We start from the raw sequence: 22,148 nt of genomic DNA on the forward strand, positions 1-22,148 counted from the left end.
TTCTTATGTTCAACTCCAGATAAAAGCTAGAAAGATAAGAAAAGTATTAATTTACATGCTAACCATTAAAAAATAGACCAAAACTATTAATGATGTCCACATCAAAAATCTGCATTTTGGCCAATAATTGTTTTTACATTGCTTGTAAGACTGCAATGCTTTGAACTGTATTTAAATCATGAAAAATACTTTTATTACACACTAAAGCTGTGATTAAATTGTCATTTCACAGATTGTTTTTGTCAGATCACAATCACATTGTGATTTTATGTGATAAGTGTTCTATTTATTTTATCATTCGCTGTGATGATTAGCAAGTTACAAGTTTCTTTATTGTGCATATGACAATAACCCTTGAACCTTGAACTTTGGGTAAGAAAGTGGTCGCCATGTTGTCTGGCTCAAAAGAAGGTAGTACTGTAAATAGAAAAGGGTCCTGCAGCTGTGGTGCTAAAAATATCGCTTTCTCTACTGCAGAAACGCATTCTCCTCTGAAATCTGCTTGTCCGACTGTATTGAACGCAGCAGCAGAAAGTCCGCCCCCCTCGTGTCAACCTTTGACCAACCAGCGTCTGAAAATCAGCTGATACAGTCACATGACCACCGCTGTGCCGTTAGCATAATAGGTAGATAGAAGCCGTGTAGCAGGGAGCGTAAATAGCCCGGACTGAGGGGAAACACCGCAAAGAAATGCGTAAGTAACTTTATTTCATTCTGTTAAACTTCTTAAAGCTTCATATGTTTGTGAGTTTGTGCTCTGGCTTGCTGTTATGGAAGTTAGTGAACTTGTTCCCGCTGCTTGCTTGTCAGAAACATGCTCAGCTAATGCTAATGCTAACTACAATAGTAAGGTATCTGTCAAATCTCGTCGGAGGCGAAAATGAAAGCGTTTTGCACGCGAATTATTTGGTCTTTGACGGCTCTGACTGAACACTGGACAACTGTTTAGTCCCACGTTTCTGTCTCGACATGGTGGTTTGTTTGCACAATTAATTAAAGGTACAGATCATTGAAAGAAATCTGTTTTTGCATTAATTAACTCTATTTTGAATAAAGGTTATACACGAAACAGACTGAGATAAAGGGGTTAAAATTAAGCGTTAAAAAAAACAATAAAAATGTATTAAAGCTCGTACTAAAATAGCCACAACACACACGATATAAAGACAAGCAGGTCAAGATATTAAAAATGGAGAAAAAATGCAAGTTGTCTAATTTGATATTTTGTTTTGTTGTTTAGCTCTTTTTTTTTTTAGAAGTGCTGTGCAAATTGTTATTATAAAAGACAATTATTCTGTGATTTTTCAGTAGGGCTGGACCCGAATATCCCGAATATCCGTTTGCTATGGCACTATCCCGATATTATCCGAATATTCACTCCCCCCCGGCCCCCGCAGGACGTCACCCGGCGGAAAGAATATGCAGCATTATTGTCTTCCCTCCGCCTTCTGCCCACATCGGCTCATCTCGTCCTGTGATCACATAAACATATACACACATGTCTATAACAGTGGTGTAGTGGTCCCTGGAGAAGTGGGTACCGTATACTCCTAATTTTCACCTTTTTTTTTAATTAGTCCAGAAAAACGCCCAGTTTTAGAAACAGTGACATAGAAGACTACTCTGTTCAATTTATTCAGTCATTTCTACTTGCCCACTATTATAAAATTATCATGACTTGATTAGGAGCAGTTTGTAGTTATTACTGGTCACACAAGCAAACTGGATTAATGTAACATGTATTTATCAAGAGGCAAACATGGTGTGTCAGTTACTTTTGAACATTTATTTAAATAAAATACTAAAAATATGAAGTTGACAGTGCATCCTTGTTCATATTTCATCATGAATAAAACCTCAATATTGTTTTAGGTCAAATCTTAAACTACCTGTCCCCATTCTTGTGTTTTTACTTTAAAATCAACAACCAGCCTAGAGGTTTTCCCACATTATCCCAATGTAGCTAGCTTCAGAGTTGCGTTAGAATAACGTTAGCCTTTCAAAACGTTAGTCAGACTCGCCCGACACTCAGTTTAACCCGTTGCGCTTCCGTTGCGCTTCAGTGTCCCGCCCACGGTACACTTTGAGATCTGCATAAGCAATTTGCTCAATGTCTGAAACTGCAAACGCGATTATACAAACACTATACGCCGATGGAAAGCTTAGATTCTCATGAATCCGTAGGTATAAACCACTTTCAGATGCGATTACCACAGCGGATGAGAAAAACACATTTGTCCGACAAACAACGAATATCCATCCATCCTTTCTCTGTACAGGGCTTCAACGTACACAGCGCGACTCACATTTCCGGGTTCATTATTACACACAGATGAAAATATTCCACAAAAAACGGCCATAATCCAACCTTGGACATCCAGACGACACAAGCCAGTAAACTATTTTGTCCAAAACATGTCTTGAAGACGGTATATGATCCACGAATAGGTCATTTTCAAGGAAATGCACCTCGCCATGGGCGTCCAATATTCCCTGTATTTCTCGTCATATTTTTATTTACAAATAGAATATTAGCGATTTTTTTTGTACTGAAAATGGCTGGAATTGACTGCCGCTTTAACCACTGACGACAAAATATCCTCTCCTTGAAATGTGCAGTCATGTTGCCAGTAGTTTAAAACAATGATTCATTTGGAAACCACCTTAAAACTTACCTGAGAATTATATCGTCCATGAAAGTAGGTTCGCTCGATACGTGCCACTCACTTGAAAGGTGTTTATTCCGCGCATCTTTCAAGCAGACCTGTCAATCAACTGTAGTGCCACAGAGGTGTTAGCAAAATTTTCCTCTGTATGACCCGCCCTACTCTGCCTCTGATTGGCTCATCCCTAAAGTTAACCAATCGAATCAGTGAAGACAGCATGTACCAGCCAATTACAGGCAGAGGAGGGTTGTTCATGGCTTCATCATCCTGAAGGAAAAGAGGACTGCCTGGCACACAGATATTACTGAATGATGCGCACCAGGGAGCTTTAGAAGTGGGTATACGCAATGCTAACTGAAAAATAAGTGGGTATACCGCCGTATACCGCCGTATACCCTGGGCTACACCACTGGTCTATAACATATACACATATGTCGATGTGATCACCCCCTCCTCCCCCCAGACGAAAATATTCGGAGCTCGTCTCTTCCCTGTGCCTTCGGCCCATTTCGGCTCATCCCGCCGTGTTCTTCGGCTCATTTCCGCTCCTCCATTCGTGTTTGTAAACACCACCCGAATGGCCGGGTGGCTGCCGACTCTGAAGCCACGCTTCATTTCGTTGCATAAACACAAGACAAGATGCTGAAGACCGGTGTTTGGGAATTCTTCAGTTTAACTGAAGACTAAACGAGGGCAAAATGTGGACCCGGGAGACCAGACGAACGGATCCGACTATTCGGGCCGTCTCCTCCGCCGCTGCCGCGCTGCAGCACGAACCACACGAACGGATCCGAATATTCGCAAGCTGGAAAAAAATACAGCAATTTTCACTAAATGACTTCAATAATTCAACTTTTAAAGTATTAATCTGTCTGGAATGTTTGGAGTGATTTTTAGGGGGAGTGTATTTGCATAGTAAATTCAAAATGATCATTAAAAAAAAGCTTTTCTCGTGTGGTGTAACACTGGAAAAACATCCAGATATTTTTTAATTTTTTTTGCATTGGATTTTATTGGTGCTGATTTAAATAGTCAAACAAATTAGTCATGTTGCATTGTGTAGTGCAAAACACTGCAGACAAAGTACTGTATTTTGTTCAATATCATCCTCTCTCTAGCTGGAATATTCTATGCAGCTGGCATTGTGTTTCTTTTTGCAAGCAAATCTTCCTTTTCATGGTTTCTCTCTTGTTTCTCACTTATTTAGCCTTCATGCCAACAACCTCAGTGTTCTATGAATAATGTTGAAATGAAAACCCCTTTTCTTTGTAGATTAGTAATGAAAAATGAGAACCATGCAACTTTTCTCTTCGTAGCAAGCAGAAAATAAGTTGTGGCGCCTAAATTTGTCTTACTTCACCTCGTGAGTCCTATAATGTGACTGTTGTATGTCAATATTGCAGTGTCGGTGTTGAAATACTGCATTTTTGCCCTAATTTGACAGAAAAATGATCATAACAAAGCTGTTTAGAATTGTTCTTATATGGTGTAACGGTGACAAAAGCAACCAGATATCTTTATTGCACTGGATTCTTTCAGATCATGTTTTACGTTCGTCATACAGAGCTATTGGTGCGAATTAGTCGCGTTGTTGAAACTTCCTTTTCATGGTTTCTCTCCTGTTTCTCACTTATTTAGAATGCATGTCAACAACCTCAGTGTTCCATGAGTAATGTTTAAATAAGAAAACAATCCAAAGAGCTTTAAATCAAAGTGGATTATATCAAACTTTTCTTGTAGGTTAGTCGTGAACAACAAGAACCGTGCAAATTTTCTTTTCTCAAGCAGAAAATAAGTTGTGGCGTGATGTACACTGCTGTTCAAAGATTTGGGGTCACTTAGAAATGTCATTAAAAAAAAATCATTTTTTTAATCAAGATAACATTAAATGAATCAGCAATCCAGTCTAGACATTGTTAATGTGCTAAATGGAAACGGCTGATTTTTAATGGAATATCTCCATAGGGGTGCAGAGGAACATTTCCAGCAACCATCACTCCTGTGTTCTAATGCTACATTGTGTTAGCTAACGGTGCTGAAAGGTTCATTGATGATTAGAAAACCCTTGTGCAGTTATGTTAGCGAGTGAGTTTTCATGGAAAACATTGAACTGTCTGGATGACCCCAAACCTTTGAACGGCAGCGTTTTGAGTTCATTTGTCTTACTTCACATTGTGCTTCTTATGATGCGACTGTTGCACATCAATTTTGCAGTGTCAGTGTTTAAATAATGTATTATTCAGGCCCAGTTTGACAAAAAAATGTCTGTTTTGCTTCAGTTAAAGAAATCCTGGTTACAAAACTCACTTCTTATCTTATCACTGATGTTTTTCTTTGGCTCTAGATAAAATAGTTTTGGGAGATGCCAAAAATTCCTCTATGCAGGAAACGCATAGCTGGCGTGTCAGGGCTAGAAATTCTTTCCTCCCTCTTCTGAGCTGTTTGTGAACTGTATTTCTCTGCAGCTATGAACTCAGGTGTGTTTTTCTTTGTGTTTTAGGTGCAGAAAGCTCCAGGTTGCTCCTAGCAAAGGTGCAGTTTCAGTTGTGACCGCTGAGCCGAGGAGAGTCCCGGTGAAGGTGACAATGCATCCGTTCGGCCGTGAAGCTGAGACGTCACTTCAGGACCTGTTTGAGTATTTCAAGAGGTGTCTGCAGCATGCAGAGTGGGAGCTGGCCAGAGCTTGTGTTCCACAGCTGGTGAACTCAGGAGGAGAACTTTCAGAGCAGCTGCAAGTCATAATCAGAGCTATTGTCACCCATCCTTACAGCTTAAAGTGAGTCACATGCAAATTATCTGAAGGATTACAGGTCATGCAGTGTGTTTGTATAGTTTGGAGTTAAATTTATCATATATTTGATCATATGAGGAAGCTAAATATACTGGCTTTTAAACAATTCTCCATATTGTATGCATACAGTTGTTTTTTGTTTTGTTTTGTTTTTTAATTTGATGATGTTTTTGTAGATGGGAGTCCATAGGAAGTCCTCACAGACTGGCCTGGTTTTGGCTGCAGGTGTTGGAGGAACACACAGAAGAGCAGGTAGTTCAGAAGAAATTATACATGAAATAATCACTATTCTAGCTCGAAGAGAAACCTCACAAATTGCACTGTGCATTTTACAAGTTATTGTTGTATTGCTGCCGTCAAATCTCATCAGATGGGAAAAAAACCCCACATTTTTACTTTTTTTTTTTTTTGCTCTGTAACGGCTCTGATTGAACACTAGACACCTGTTTAGTCCCACGTTTCTGTCCCAGCATGTTGGATTGTTAATTAAAGGTGCAGATGATTGATATAAATATGTAATAACTTAAACAAACGTTCTGGATAAAGCAGATTAAGATAAAGGGGATCAAATTGAGCAGCAAAAACACTAAATATATTAAAGATCAAACTAAAATAGCCATAAAAAAGGTCAAAATGCTAATATTTTGTTGTGAAAATACCCTGAAAAGGCAGCAACTTGACTATTTTTGTTCTTCACTTCAGGTTTCTCCCAACACCAAAAAAGAACTGGAGTTTCTGTTACTTCTGGAGGAGCTGGAGTCACAGGGCATACCAGAGGCTGTTCTAAAGGTCAGTGTTGCTTTTTTTTAAAATTTACTCTGACCTGCGTTTGAGCTTGTGTTTGAGAATAAAATCCCTAATTATCTATAATTCATGTTTCAGCAGGAGTTGCGTCAGGCCTTCTTGAACTCCCAGTCTGAGCATAAGACCTCAGAAGATTCAGGAACAGCAGGTTCTGCCGTGGAGTCGTGTCTGCAAACCCTGCTGGAGAAAAAGAAGCCGAGACTCGCCCAGACTTTAGCACATTTCTTACAGGTCAAATCAAACCTATCATCAATATGATCTCTTAAATTACTTAAACGAGCCTTAATACAGTTTTTTCCCGGATTGGACCTTACAGTATTGTATAAACATTAATATTAATTGAAATAAGATTAAACACTGTCCTGTGTTTATAAAGTTTATTTAAATTGTGCCTTACACTTATTTATATCTAAAAATCTGTGAATCCCAGAGAGATTAATCTCAGAATCTTATCTAAAAAGGTTATTATTTTCTCAGTAATTTAGTCCCAGATAATCCAGTTTTCAAAACAATTTCTTCTCAGCCATCTCTGATTTGCAGAAACTTTTTTTAGCATGCAATATGGGTATTTATAAAGAGAACTGTGGAATTTTAGCTTGATATATCAAATACTTTCCGGATTAAAAAAAAACACACAACAAAAACCAACCTGTCAGCCCACTGTCAGCCCATTTTTTGCACGTTGAAATTTGACGTTATGTTTGAATGACAATATTCATGGAACAAATAAAGATAAAGGCCCTAAATTTTCATTCTTGTTTGTCATAATGACATTGATTTAGAATCTGCAATACTGGGCGAGTAGCTCAAATAGTCTGTAATTATAAGGGAACTGAAATCGGACAAAAAAAAGAAGCTGTCATGAAAAATCTCATCTTTTTAGCTCACATTGCCAAAAAAATATAATCTGCTAGTGTTGTATTTAATTAGCCATGTGTAACTGCATATCACTATCATGCAAAACAAAACATATAGAATACTTGGTCATAACTTTCATAACTGATTGAGCCGGTATGATAACAGAAATAAAAACACAACAGAGCTGTGAAGTCTGAGGTACAACTTGGAAAATACATTTTAAATACTGGCATCCTAGCGATTGATTTGAGATGGAATAACTAATAGTAGTAATTGCAGCGTGTATAAAAACTTCCTGGTGTTCTCCTACAGGACCAGTCGTGCTCGGAGGACCAGACCCTGCAGCACACGTTCATCCAGCACCTGCTGAAGAAGCTGGGGAAGCCGGAGAGGAGCGCGGAGAAGGTGGAGGTCTGGATGGAGGAGATCTATGGAGTGTTGGCCGTGATGCCGTGGAGCTCTCAGAGAGGCGACGGGCAGCTGGAGGCTCTTTGTGAAGCTCTGTGGGCGGCCAGAGAAGGACCCCTGAAGGAGGAGAGGATCCTCAGCTGCCTGTTTCGACCTCGATGCGACGCTTTGGTCACGACTTACTGCTGCACGGCTCTGAGGCTGCAGAGGGATCATCTGCTGAGGAACTCACCTCAGACACAAGGTAGGACACTGAAGAAAGTTCATGCAGCTCTGATGTTTTACTGTTTGTGTTGTTTGTTTTGCTATATTAACATCTTCTTCGCTGAATTTTAAATTTATTAGGAGATTCCGGGCATTATTTCATGTCTTGGTGTCAGTAATGTCATATTTTTAAGGTAAACTCAAAAACTGTCTTTAATCAGGCGTTTGATCAATCTATTTATATTTTTAATGATTATGTTATATTATTAGTAATATAGTTATTATATTGATGTTCTGAAAATATTATTTTATTAAATTAATTTGAGACTCTTCTCAGAACTCATTTTATTTATTGATTTTACTGTTGATTCTCTTATTCACGTATTTTAGTCTGTTCAATGTTCAGCTTATTTCTTTATTTTTAATATTTTCTTTTTCAATTTTTAGGATTTCTGACTTCTTTTTTTGACTTTCACCTATCTATCGATAATTTAATAATATACATTTTATTTTAATTTATTTAGTTTAACTTAATGTTATTTAAAAATGATTATTTAATTATTTTATTTCTTTTTCTTTGTTTTATTTATCGTATTTTATTTTGTCTCATCTGGTGTTTCCTCATTGCATATGTTTTTATTGTTGTTCTTTTTATGTATTTTCTTTTTTTTTGTATATTAATCATGTTTTAACTGTGATTTTATAACTGTTTTTTATCTGCTGCTGCCTATCTTTGCCAGGACTCCCTTGGAAAAGAGGTTTTTAATCTCAATGGGGTCTTTCCTGATTAAATAAAGGTTAAATTAAAAAAAAATAGTCTAGCATTTCTTTAGTCCTTCATTTATAAAACAATGTTGGATTGGAGGTTGTTTGAATTATCTTTTTTATTGTTTTATTTCATTTTTCTTTCTTTATTTCATTTACATACATACAGTTTATTTACATATTTTAGTCTAAACATTGTTTAATTTATTACTTAGTTTTTCTTATTTTTTTATTTAATGTTTGTGATTTTTGACTTCTGTTTTGCCCTTCACTTATTTGTCTGTATTGTAATAACAAACATTTAATTTAAATTTTTTAATCTGACAAATTGTTTTGTATTTATTTTACTTTGTTTGATATATTTCTTTTCATTTATTTTATTTCATTTTGTCTCAGCTGATGTTTCCTCTGTACACGTGTTTAGGATCGTGTTTTTTCAGTTCCTCAATCTCTATTTTTGAGTTCTTCATTTACAACAAAATATTGGGGATAGGAAGTTGTTTGCATTGCCTTGTTTTATTGTTATATTGTGTTTTTATTTCTTTTATCTCTAAAGCAATTTGGGTTACATTTCATGTGTATGAAAAGCGCTATAAATATAGTTTGATATATTTGAAGTACAGATTTCTGCTAGAATACATGATGTAACCGTTTACTGTAACTGATTTTCATATCAGTCAGTTTGACCAAACAGCTGCATGTTCTATAAATCACTATGAGCTGTTTTTGTGGTTAGCTTCACTTTTCTTTCCTGATACTGCTAAGACATTTATAGTCTAAAAGGTTGCCGCCTTTGCTCAGAGGAGAAACTTTGACCGCTTTCCTGTTTTATTCACACTTCTGCTTCTGTGGCTTCAATCTGAGGCAGCTTTAAATGGGTGTCAGGAAAATTGACACACGACATCTTCGACTTGTTTTCTGTCTGGTTTCGTTTCTTTGTTGGTGTCTGCTTGGACTTTATTTTATTTCGTAGCGCTCCGTCTGTCAGTTTAGAGTTTGTATTGGCTGGATATGTGTGTAAGTTGAAGGGTCGGCCTGTGCAAAGATCAGCCACAGAGTTAGAAACACGTGAATAGCATTGATTATTAAGGCACCTATCAAGAGGTGGGATATATCAGGCAGGAAGTTAACCGTCAACGTTTGAAGTCGATGTGTTTGAAGCAGAAAAAATGGACATCGTAAGACTCTGAATGACTTTCACAAGAACCAAACAGCAGGTCCTGTCAGGTTTTCTCAGTATGCAGCTCTTTGAACCAGAAGTGGTACAAGGACAGACAACCAACAACAATGTCAGGGACACCCTAAAGTCTTAGGTATCAGTGGAAAGCGAAGGTTATCCAGTGTAGAAGAGCTACAGTAGCACACAGACCATGCATTGTTTTGCTTGGGGAACAGATAGCAGAAGGAGGAACTGTGGGCAGTGTGATGCTCTGGATAATGTTCTGCTGGGAAACCGTCAGTCCTGTGTTCATGTGGATGTTATTCTGACCTGTACAAACTGCCTAAACACATCTTGCACATTTTCAGAGCAGCAGTGTTCTCTGATGACCTCTTTCAGCCGCACTGTTCAGGGATGGCTTGAGGAACATGACCAAGAGCTCAAGATGTTGGCTCATTACTGTTATTGGCCTGGTTCAAGTGACCACAACAAAAAGATGACCTTTAAACCACATTTTATTTAGCTAATGAAACCAGTTCAAAGCCAAATTAAAAAGGCATGCTATGGGGTTTTAGGAATCTGTGGAATCAGTGGTGTATGTGCAGGTGCTGCAAGGTGCAAACCAAAGCGTACAGAATAAACTACAGCAGCACTAAAGACTGCAGCTGACATTCTAGTAACCCAGGATGCCACTGGTGCTCATGATCACATTAAGCAGCCGTCTGTCGAGCCAATGAATAATAGAATTACAGATTAATATTAAAATAACCCTCAAGAGGACTTTGGGGGCATCAGAACCGCCAAATTCCCCAGATCCTAGCCCGATTTGGCATCTCTAATCCATGGAGGTCTCATCCCTCAACTTCCAAAACTGAAAGCATCTGCTGCTAATTTCTTCACACATCACAACACATCTTCCAAAGCTTGTGGAGTCCAAACTTGAACAATTCAGAGCTCTTTTGGTGGCATGAGAGGAAATTATGCAAAATTACACATGTAGTTTTAATGTTGTGGCTGATCGGTGTGTGTGTAGGGATTCTGTTTATTCTTATTCCAACCTGTTGTGTCCTTAGGGTTAGTGAGTAAAAGGAATCAGACTCAAATGGTTGGCTGTTATATTTTATTTACAGGGCTTTTTAAGTTTTTAGTTTTTATCTCCTTATCTGTTTGTTTCCAGTGTATCAAACGTTGCATATTCCATACATCACAGACGTATTGTTTATTGTTGACCCACATGCCTTAAATTGCCCCCAGGAAACAAAGTTTTTTTTTTCATTAAATATCAATTGTTTTCTCCTCCTTTTCTCAGTGGACCTTCCCGAAGCCGAAAAGCTGACCCTCAGTTTATGCTGCCACAAGGATCGTCCCTCAGCCTGGAAGTCCATTTACTTTGAGTGCCTTAGTAGTGGGAAGCACTTTCTGGAGCAAGTCTTGGTGAGTAAAACATCGTAATACAAATTTACTAACCAGATTTAAATTCCTGCGGCAAGTAATGGAGCACACGGACTCTTCTTTCAGTGGGATTGTTGCGTCCTGAAGGTCGAGCAAAGATGTTTAGCAGCTGCATGTGATGAAATGCTTTATAATGTAATAAGACGGTTCATTCCCGTAGGTTACTGCACTCGACCTGATTAAACACGAGGAGTTCAGTCAGCTGAAGGACTTACTGCAGCTGGAGTTTCAGCCGCTGTCTCGGCTGCTGTTGCTGCTCGGATGGACTCAGTGTCGCAGTTTAAACTCTGCTCAGACGCTGCTCAGCATCCTTCACAAGGAGCAGGTCAGAACCAAATTCATTTAGCTGTGCAGATGTCTACTTTTTTTTAAACATTTGCTGATGAATTTTTTTTTGTCTCTTTAGGCAGCAGCCAACGACTGTGTTCTGCAGGAGTTTGCCAATCATTTGTCATCTCAGCTCGTAATACTTGAATGGTGTAAAAACAACAATCCGTAAGCACTCATTTTATTGTTTATGAAGCTCAGCTGCCATTTAATTCCAACTCGGTCACTTTTCAGTTCTTCAGTCAGTTCAGTTTTACTTGTATTGAGCCAAATCACAACATAAGTGCACTTTACATTGTGAAAGCTGTAATAGTCATGTTTGGTCTCCCAATTCTGGCCTGAAAGTTACTTAATTAATAAGAAATCTGTTCAAACCTTTGATGTGATCAAGAGGCATTTTTAGTTCAAATCTTTAAATCAAAACTCATTGCAGCCTCTCCTAGAGCTCAGAATAATTGGGTTCGTCATCTTTTCTGACTTCCTCGTAATATTAATGCCTCTAATGTGCTTTCTTTATTTGAATTCTGATTGTTTCATTTGATTACCATCTGTTTTGTTCCATGTATTCTTCTTGGCATGCTGGATGATGATTCTGCACCCTAAATAAAATTGACTGACTGATTATTTTGTCCTTTGTGTCCATGTGCAGAGGGATTTCCATGGAAGCTTTGGTAGCTCAGCTTCACACTCTGGACAATCACTCAGCCCTCTATATTCTGCACTCTCTGACTCCTTTAGCTCAGTTTGAAGAACGCAGGATATTAGATCTACTGCAGCAAGATTCACCAGAAACAGGTTTGTGTCGTCCACTTTTCAATGTCCGGATGAGTTTGAAATGCTAAAAGAATGATAAATGTGATGGTGTCTACTATAAAGTATGCACTTCTGTTTTGTAATTTCTTCCAGAGGACGCTGAGGCAGTCCGTACACTCAACCCTGGTGTGCAGAGGAATATAATATTGTTCCAGGGCTTCTGTGCCATGAAGTATGCCGTCTACGCACTCTGTGTAAATGTACACAAATACTCAAGCTGCACAGAGTGTGAGTCCATGCAGCAGCAGAACTCTGAAGCAGAAATGGACCGAAACAAAACCTCATCTTCCTCAGAAGGTACAGAGACTTTCTTCTGTTTTTGCCTTAAAGGTTTAGTTTGATGGCAGATCATAGAAAACTTATGTTTGCAAGTTGTAGCTAAATATAATCTCACTTGCAAAAAAGTAAGACACTAAACTAAATGTGCAGCTATTACTGGCAGTGTTAAATCGTACTAGTGTACTGACTTTATAAAAGAAAGTAAAATATCAGGAAAAATCTGTAAAATGTAACACAAATAGAGAAAATTCCTTGTGTGGGTACGATTACAAATGTACTCTTAGTGGAATCGCATGTTTTCTTTTTCCTTTTGTCTAATTTTTTTAAATAAATTTTTCCCACATTTTCTTTTTAAACATGAGAGATATTTATGCACCAGAGAAGTACAAAATAAAAGAACATAGAAGGATTCATCTGTTTTTGGTGACAGCTCTTTAATGTTTAATTAAAATTATCCCAACCATATATATGTGTATATTTTACTGAAGTACAAAACTTTAAATGTTTGCGGAAATTCTGCTCTAAAAATATTTCCCTCATGCATTTCTTCAGCTTCTCATAGTAAAGGCTTTCCTTGTTTGACCCACATTGTCTCCAGGAACTTCTTGGTACTGGAATAACATGTTTTTAACGCTTTCAAACATGAACTATTTTCCAACAGCTGCAAGGAAACAATATAAAGCTTGAAAGTTAACATGTATTTGAATCCTGTCTTCGTTCTTTAAAAAATTTGATGATGTTTCTAGTAGATTTTTTTTTCGGAGGATTTGTTAGGGAGCATTTTTATTCATTTTTGAGATATTTTTTAAATGAGACCTATAAAATAAATGAAATATCTTGATTTTTGAGCCTAGTTTTAGTTCATTTTTTGTGTGTCATGATAGATTTAGGGACTGTTGGAAAATTTAAAGTCTGACGCTCATTTCTGTTTTTGAGATCGGTCTGATAAATGCTGTGGCGTTTCTTAAATTTTCTTCAGTATACATATATATATATATATATATATATATATATATATATATATAATATGCCTTTCAAACCAGCCAGCAGGTTCAGTGACCAGTTAAACATAATTATTTATTTGTTGAGTATTTTCAGGATGGGATTAATTTCCACTTAATGTAAAATACTTAATGTTGTCTGACCTTATTGTAGATGCATATTTTTCTGTCTTTTGTAGACACAGATTACTTTACTTGAAGATGGAGTGTCTTGTTTTCCCCCATTTTTGTCTGCTCCATTAATGCCGAACAACACTTGCTGGACTTTGTTGTTTTAAGAAGAATCTTTGACAAGTATGAGTCCAATAAGGTGATCTTTGTTTTACTGTAGATCTAGATTCTGTGCTGACTTTGTTCTTGTCTTCTTGTTGTGTTCTTCAGGTTGTAGTTTCGTTTTCCAGCACTACCTGTCCGAGTGTCAGCTTTATCTAGAAACGGTGCCTGCCATGTTCCGCCTGGAGCTCCTGGAGAATATCTTCTCCCTCCTCTTTCTGTCCACCGCTGATTTTGCCCAACAGACTCGTACAGACTCTCAGTCAGAAGGTTTATCAAATACAAGAAACACAAATGTAGAATCGGACGCTAAGATACACGAGACTGAGGAGAAAAGGAGGCAGAACCAGAAGCTGCATTCGAGTCCAACAGCTGCCCACCGTCACCACCTGGACCTGGGACACTTCATACAGGGCTGCAGGGGGTTTCTGGTGGACATCACTGCCATGGAGGGCTTTCTGAAGCTGCTGAAGGAAGGGCTGGAGGGAATGTGTGTGGTGGGTCAACAGGAGGGACAGGAGGAGGGAAGAGCGCTGCTTCAAGAGGCCGAGGCGGCGGCCTGTCTGGGCTGCTCGGTGACTCCTGAGACGTTCGGGGCTCGACTGCAGAGGTTGTCTAAAAGGACAGCGGAGGCTCAGTGGAGGCTGCAGATCATCACCAGCAACCAGGGCAGTGGAAATGGTGAGACAAGGACATTTATTCAGCTTTTTTTGCTTGAATAGTCACCTAAAACCCACAAACATTTGACTGATGGCATGCACTCTTTGAGCCTTAACCATAAATCTGCTTACAGGTTCAGAAAGTCCTCTCCAGATGTCAGCAGTCAGTCGAGGTACAACGTCTTTGAAGCGCAGCGTGAGCTCGAGTCTGAGGAGGAGAAGGAAACCAGGGAGGCATTCAATAGAGAGACACTCGTCCGTAGAGAAACATAATGGAGAAGCCAGCACGAGTGCATCAGGTAAGACAAACACTAATCTGTCTTTTTTTTTTTTTTTTTTTTTTAATATATGTAAGATTCTAGAGTATTTATTGCCACATGCTCATACAGTGTGGGCAGTGAAATGTAAAGTGACTGTTTCTCAAGGCTTTGCAATCACAAGAAGACATTGTAAAAAAGGACAAACCTTTAAAAAAACAATAGAAAATTTGGAAAAAGTCACAGTGTGTAAGTAATGGGGTGGAGTTGTTAAACTAAAGTGTACATATGCACATACAGATTTTTTTTCACTATTTTTAAATACTTTAGAACACTGAAAGCAACCGATGTCTACCCGAAGTACCTTCCAACAGAGAAATGACAAGTTACTGCAAATGTGTCTAACAAAACAAGATGATCCTTTTCAGTGCCACATCTGGGAGATTTGCACTGCTTCAGTAGCTAAAGGGAAAGTGAAAAAAATTTCAAATAATGTAAAATAAACAAGAAGTTTGTGTATATGAACAAGTTTAAATACTAATGTTAAGACTCCACAATATTATTTATTTTATAAATTTTACTATGTAAACTCTTGAGTAGTTTGAATACTAAGGTAAGACTTTGCAATTTTATATGTCAAATTGATGTAAATAATTTTAAAATGATGGTCAGCATCCTTCAGTATTATATACTATATACCAAATTACCTGACTAATTAAAAAAAATGAGGCTATTACAATATAAATCCAGCCAACCTATTTCTTGCTTCTATATTTCTTTTTGTTTATTTCTGTTTACATCTTCCTTTAGAAGAGATTTGGATTCATTTTCTTAAGAGCTGTATTTCATCCAAATTATTCCCGTCTGGGTTTTGTCCTTTTATAGAATTCTAAGCATTTTTTTTGTTTTAGGAAAAATTATGTTATTTTTGTTGATTTATGAGTATTTATTGATCCTTTGTCAGATGGTGGAGGCGGACCAGCTTCAGGTTGTGCTGAACCAGAGTTTTGTCCGTGTGGAGGCTCCCACAGCTGGCTGGTTCCTGCCATGTTGTCGCCTCCAGAGTCTCTGCTAATTTCCTGCATCCGCCGAGGAAACTTCATGGAGGCGCATCAGGTCTGTGTGCAAACTGGACCCACAAAACAAACCTTACAAACTCCTGTTTTACCATTACTGCTAGCATAAAATTACTCTCAACACAATCATCTTTCATACTCTTAGTTGTGTGAATCTCTCGGCTGCTCTGCAGGTGTCTGTGGTGTTTGATCTGGAGGCGTCGGCCTGCTGTGGAGAGCTGGTGTTCATGGAGCGCTACAAAGAAGTGCTGGTGGAGTTGGGGCAGGTGGAGCAGAAGATGGAGCATCAGTCCATGTCTTCGTCCTCGTCCTCCTCAGAAGGTTTGGGAACAGCAGCTGCAACAGGAACAGGGACGGGGACAGGGAGGAGTCGTCTGGGCAGCAGTGGAAGATCAACGCTGCAGGCGATAGGAAGCGCTGCTGCTGCAGGTTTGGCGTTCAGTTGCTGATTTGCAGTGTGACAATTAAAGCAATAATGCCTTAAACTGCTGATGTTGCTGCTGTTACATTTTTCACTGACTGTGGGCTCTTTTTTTTTCTTCTTAACTGCCATATACACTCGCACACCTCTGCACAACCATGACTAGAAGTACAGAGAACTCAGAAATGTCTTGTCTTTTTTCAAGTTGAATTTCAAAAATCAACTTTTACAACATTTTTTTGGTGCCCACCGATGTTACCAATACAGGAAAAACGGTTTGCTTTACATACTATAGATATTTTTTATTTTATTGAGAGATGACGCCGTAGATGGCAGCCTCAGCACCGCGCTCCCTCGGATTTATTTTTACTGCCATTTTTTCCCCGTTCTTCTTTACATGATTTCTTTATTTTTGTTGTTCTCTTTCCATATTGCTAGTGCTGCATCAATAGCTAAATCCAAATTTCCTGTATGTTGTGTACGTACATCGCCATTAAAGCTGATTCTGATATTTTAATCCTTACATTTTAACTTGTTTCCATACTTGTCTCTTATTTGTTCAGTGTAAAAACAACCTGCAGTTCAGCTGAAAAATCCCTGAATTTTTGTCATGTTGGTTGCAACTGAGTCATATATGGGTTTTTCAAGTGCTCCAAGGATGCAGAGCTTTTTTTTTTTTTAACACAATCTGATGATGAAAGCAGTTTATATTAGACATTTTTTAAATGACACCTTTAGAATAAAATGATTAAATTGAAATATCACAATTGTAAGTTTTGGTTAATTTTCCTGCCAGAAACACACATCACATATGTTTAGTTAAAGGACTGACCAATATTCTTTGTTTTTTATTGTTTCTGGCTCTAATATATTATCCAATTTTGGCCAGTTTTTAAAGATAAAGTAGTTTTCAAATCTGCTGACAGGTTTTAAGTTAAGAGTGTATTGCAGTTTTGTTGTTTTTGTTTATATTACATGTACATACATAGACTCTTAAATGATTTTATTGGCATAATAAGGCCGTGTAAAGTAGATGACTCATAGATCTGACTTGTTTTCCCTCCAGGTGTTGCTTTCTACTCCATCTCAGACATAGCCGACCGCCTCCTCAGCACCCCAGCTCACCCGCTGCCCTCCCTGGAGGAAGGTTACTGGCTGAGTCGCTGCTCTTCCGACGCTCCCGACCTCCTTTACACGCTGCTGGCTGAGCTCAGCCCTTCAGCCATGGCTGCCTTCGACCTGGCCTGCTGCCACTGTCAGCTCTGGAAGACGTCTCGACAGCTGCTGGACACGGCGGAGCGCAGACTCAACAGCAGCCTGGAGGCTCGAGGTACCAAACCGGAACGTTTGGGTCTTGATGATGTAACTTAGATGCTCCAGGTTAAAGAAGAGGTTTATTTCGGTGCGGAGATGGCAACAAAACCAAATAGGATTTCGTGTTTTTTGTGCGTCTGACATCACTGTCTGCTTCCCCAGGAGTAAGAGTTGACCCTAAAGTGCCTCATGCTGAAGGGATCTGTGGATTTCCAATGATATTACATCAGATCAGCAAGATCCTGAGTCACTCATCCACTCATAAGGGCTCCGTCAAAGCAGGTGAATGCAAAAAAAAAAAAGTCATTAATGGAATCATAGATATTGACTAGTATAAGTATTTAGCTTGAGGAGGCTAAAAATGTATATTAAATGTTCTTTAGTCGGCCATAGCATGTCATTCATAGATATAGTTCACATAACATAGATGTATCATACACAGAATAGCTCCTTTGTTACTGATTTGTTCTTGTTCATAGAAGCCGGTGGGGACGACCAGGTGTCTTCCAGCCCGTTTGGTTGCTCCATCCAGGAGGTGCTGCTCTGCTGCCACCCGACGCTGACTGAAGAGTGTATTTCTGCTCGGCTCGGCCTCACTCAGCGTCTGGAGAGCACCCTGCACAATCTGAGCACCGCTACTGACGGCATAGGTGACTGTCAAGAAGCAGAAAATTTAACTTGCACTGTGTCTGGGTAGTCAGATTGTGTTCAGATGTTTTCATTTACGTGTCTTGCAGCTGTTTTCTATGTTGGACCATCACGTGTAATGCCTCTGATGGTGTATTAGGGCCTTTGTAGGGGAAAAATGGAAATAAATGGTAAATTTGCAAGCAGAAATTCACAGATTTACGGAAAAAAAACCACATGAATTATGCTAATTTCCCCAAACATTTTGAACTGGTTTTTTTTTTTAAATCAAGGACTGACATTGTTGTACTTTGCACAGTTCAGGTATCCTCATCAAATCACAGATGCTAACCACAAACACTGAATGTTATAGGCCCATTTTAGTTTTATTTATTTTTTTATTCGTCGTGATCATGCAGTAGAATATGGTTCCAAAACAGATCATGAAACCGAGGCTGTGCACAGAGAATTCATAGCTGTTTCTCATTTTAATATACAGTACAGTTAAAATACACATTTTTCATTTCCACAAAACCACAGTACACTGCAGATGTGAAAGTACAGTGAAATTCACAAGACAAAATACAGAAAATAGCTACAGTTAGCTTAAAAATAATAACTCTTCATTAGCCCCACAGTGGGGAAATTTGCATTGTTACAGCAGCAAAGGTAGTGCAAACATTTAAGGAATGTAGTATAAAAAATAAAGCAAAATATACACAAGTACTACTTGTAAAAATAACTACTAGAACAATAATTACTGCACAGATTTTTTTGATGACTAGAAATACTGATTGATACTTTTTTTTTTGCACAAACTGTTTGTAGTATAGAACGAAGGAAACAGCATTTATTCTAGTGTATGTAGAGTAAGTAAAGTAGGGAGTTGCATGAGTAAGGAGAATGACCTTGCAGCTAGTAGTATCGTATGATGTTGTTTCTGATGCATAAAAACTGTCACCTCATCTAAACCAGAATGTTGTTTTCTTCTGAATGTACCCAATTCGCAGCCTCTTTAAAGTCCGAATGTTTTTAATATGCTGATTCTTTGCGAAAATCTCGAGTGTTTCCTTATCACTAAATCCAATTTTGAAGTATAATTTGATTAGTTTATCCACTGCAGACGTAATATAATACTGTGAGTATTGGTGTCTGGTGTGATGATGTTGATCCAGACTTGCAAAGTGAAGCCATGTTATTCTTTAACCCCAATGATCCCTGATAATATTCAACTTTTTTTCTCGTAAATATGTAGAATATAGAACCCTCTGTTTTTTTTGTTGTTTTTTTTAAAATCTCCTATACCAGACGGCAGTGTGAGCAGCTCTCTGATGGCCCTCCTGGTTGAACAGGCCAGTCTGAAGCAGTCGGAGCTGGACGCTCATCCTGTTCGCTCCAGCATGAAGCAGCTGCTGCGTTCTCTGGATCAGCTCTGCCCCTTCGAGCCAGACGGAGAACTCGCCAGACCAGATTTCGTGCGCAGCTTCTTCGACTACGTCAACACATTGGCGTCTGTTTTAGTGCGAAGCCTCAGTTCAGAAGGTACAATGATTCGTCACTGAGGGAAGATGAAGTTAAAGCTTTTTCCTTCCTTTTTGGAAAGAGACACTGATTTAAAAACTTGGTCACTGCATTGTCTAACAACAAACAAGCAGTTTAAATGCACAATGTTGTTTCGTATTAATCTCACCATCTCATAGCTTCTTGTCACTCAACAAGCTCACTTTTATACCAAGTTACAGCTATTCCAGCTTAACTGTGACTGCCTTTGTGCCTTTTGTGTCTCTTTCTCCTCCTACACCTGGTCTTCTTTTGATTTCATTCTCCTACTGATTCCTCAGACTACAACAGTGAAGTGAAACTCGGGAATCCACTGCTGGTGTTGCTTCAAACCCCATTTCAGCTTTTCTCCCACCTGCTGTTTGACCGGCAGGTGTCTCCTGACAGGTACAAACCACGTTCATCCCATGTCAACCTGTAATTTACCTGCAATATTATTCCTTATATGGGCTGCTGCTGTAATTCTATACCTCCCAGCAGAGCTTTTTATTGAGTGAAAGGTTGCTTTGCTTTGGTAATTCAAGAAATATGTTAAGGTGAATGTCCTCTACCACCGATAATGAAAAACCAGTGTCAAATCTTATAGTTTATTGCAGTAAAACAAAAATGCAAGTGCATGTTTTGACTTATGTGCGTTGTTTAAAATACACTGGAAAACTGTAGGGTCTCGGCCTTAAAAGGCATTATAGTCTGAAGTTTTCTGGAACTTTTGTCTGGTTTAAATTCCTAATATGTGAATTACTCGGGTAAAATCCCACCATAAATAACGTTAGGTTACTCATGTAACCCCGGTTCTCTGATAACCGAGTGAGGTATCTCACTATGGGAAACACCCTCTGGCGTGACCCATCATGGAAGCTCCGATAACACCACGTCTGTCATATGACAGACCAATCATCTCGAGATGCATGGGGCAGCCTGCCCCCCTTATAAGCGCCCCTGCGCTGCACCCACCATTCTCAAGCGTATTTCTTCCACCCCACTGATGCAAGTAGGGCAGTGTTGTGAGATACCTCACTCGGTTATCAGAGAACCGGGGTTACGTGAGTAACCTAACATTCTCTTTCAAACCTCCCTCGGTATCTCACTATGGGAGATATAGCCCACTCCCGGATTTGCATGCTCCAAAGCCCACAAAGCCACGACCCGCGATGGGTCGACACCCTAAACCCTCCCCAAGAGCTAGCACGCAATTAAGATTTACCCACACTCAGGACTGAATGAGCCAGAGACGTCTCGGTCACGTCCAGCCTGTAATATCGGATGAATGTGTGTGGGGATGCCCAGCTGGCAGCGGCACAAATATCCCTCACAGATGTGCCCTTGAATAGGGCCCATGAGGTGGCCATACCCCTGGTGGAGTGGGCCCGAAGCCTCTCCGGGGGCTGCAACCCACGACTTTCGTACGCCAAGATTATAGCCTCCACCACCCAGTGTGACAGGCGCTGGCGCGTCAGGGCCCTCCCCTTGTGAGAGGGAGCCCACGATATGAAGAGCTGGTTGCTCTTCCTAAATCCCTTGGTCCTGTCCATGTAGATGCGTAACGCCCTCACAGGACAAAGCAAATTGAGCCGTCTCTCATCCTCCCCTGCAAACGGCGGTGGGTGAAAAGTGAGCAGCTCAAGCGTGGAACAGTTGTAGACAGAATCACTAACCTTAGGCACAAACGCTGGGTTAGAACGCAACATTACCTTTCCATACTCTGGGGAGAACTGAAGGCATGAGGCGTGCACAGACAAAGCCTGTAACTCGCCTATCCGTCTAGCTGACGTTAAAGACAGCAGCAGGACAGTCTTAAGAGAGAGCACTCTTAAATCTGCACATTCTAACAGCTCAAAGGGCAACCTTGTGAGCGCCTCCAGAACCGAGGGTAAATCCCATGACGGAACCGGGTGTTTACGCACGGAATGCAGCCGACGTGCACCCTTCATAAACCTCTTTATTAGAGGATGCTGCCCGGTAGGCGCACCTCCAAAGCCCACGTGACAAGCTGAAATAGCGGCCAAATAGACCTTAATGGTGGAAAAAGCTTTATTACCGTCCAGTAAGTCCTGCAAGAAGCACAACACATCTGGGACAGAACACTGAAACGAAATGATAACTTTAGTCTCACACCATTTTTCAAACGCGCCATTTATTGTCATATAATGATTGCGCGGAAGGTGCTCTTGCACACTGAATAGTCTCAATCACCCTTGTCGGGAGACCAGACTCGTGTAAATTCACACTCTCACGTACCAAGCCCAGAGAGCTAGACGTTCGGGGTTCGGATGAAAAATCTGCCCGCGCGCTTGTGACACCAGGTCCACGCGTAACGGTAACGGCCATGGCTGGCCGTGTATGAGCTGTATCAGCTCCGCCATCCACGGTCTGCTGGGCCAGTAAGGAGCTATCAGGATTAATGAAAGCTGCTGCTCCCTTACTCTGATCAGAG

General features: G+C 39.6%; 1 protein-coding gene across 2 annotated transcripts in view; it reads left to right on the forward strand.

The window, feature by feature from the left end:
• The first annotated feature begins 580 nt into the window (after positions 1–580).
• zfyve26 (zinc finger, FYVE domain containing 26) overlaps positions 581–22,148 on the forward strand; it is a 46,980-nt gene continuing 25,412 nt past the window's right edge. The window contains exons 1-20 of one of the 2 annotated variants that reach the window (XM_051957262.1): positions 581–694; positions 5,167–5,442; positions 5,634–5,709; positions 6,160–6,246; positions 6,343–6,492; positions 7,432–7,771; positions 10,965–11,089; positions 11,268–11,432; positions 11,514–11,602; positions 12,084–12,229; positions 12,341–12,544; positions 13,909–14,481; positions 14,594–14,758; positions 15,681–15,832; positions 15,966–16,221; positions 17,280–17,543; positions 17,690–17,809; positions 18,007–18,177; positions 19,463–19,696; positions 19,996–20,101. In XM_051957262.1, the coding sequence (XP_051813222.1) occupies positions 5,252–5,442; positions 5,634–5,709; positions 6,160–6,246; positions 6,343–6,492; positions 7,432–7,771; positions 10,965–11,089; positions 11,268–11,432; positions 11,514–11,602; positions 12,084–12,229; positions 12,341–12,544; positions 13,909–14,481; positions 14,594–14,758; positions 15,681–15,832; positions 15,966–16,221; positions 17,280–17,543; positions 17,690–17,809; positions 18,007–18,177; positions 19,463–19,696; positions 19,996–20,101 (3,614 nt within the window). In that variant the 5' untranslated portion in view covers positions 581–694; positions 5,167–5,251. The remainder of the gene's footprint in view (positions 695–5,166; positions 5,443–5,633; positions 5,710–6,159; positions 6,247–6,342; positions 6,493–7,431; positions 7,772–10,964; positions 11,090–11,267; positions 11,433–11,513; positions 11,603–12,083; positions 12,230–12,340; positions 12,545–13,908; positions 14,482–14,593; positions 14,759–15,680; positions 15,833–15,965; positions 16,222–17,279; positions 17,544–17,689; positions 17,810–18,006; positions 18,178–19,462; positions 19,697–19,995; positions 20,102–22,148) is intronic. The other variant, XM_051957265.1, reaches the window with a different exon arrangement.

This window comes from Acanthochromis polyacanthus, chromosome 1 (assembly GCF_021347895.1).
Source record: "Acanthochromis polyacanthus isolate Apoly-LR-REF ecotype Palm Island chromosome 1, KAUST_Apoly_ChrSc, whole genome shotgun sequence".
Lineage (NCBI taxonomy): Eukaryota > Metazoa > Chordata > Actinopteri > Pomacentridae > Acanthochromis > Acanthochromis polyacanthus.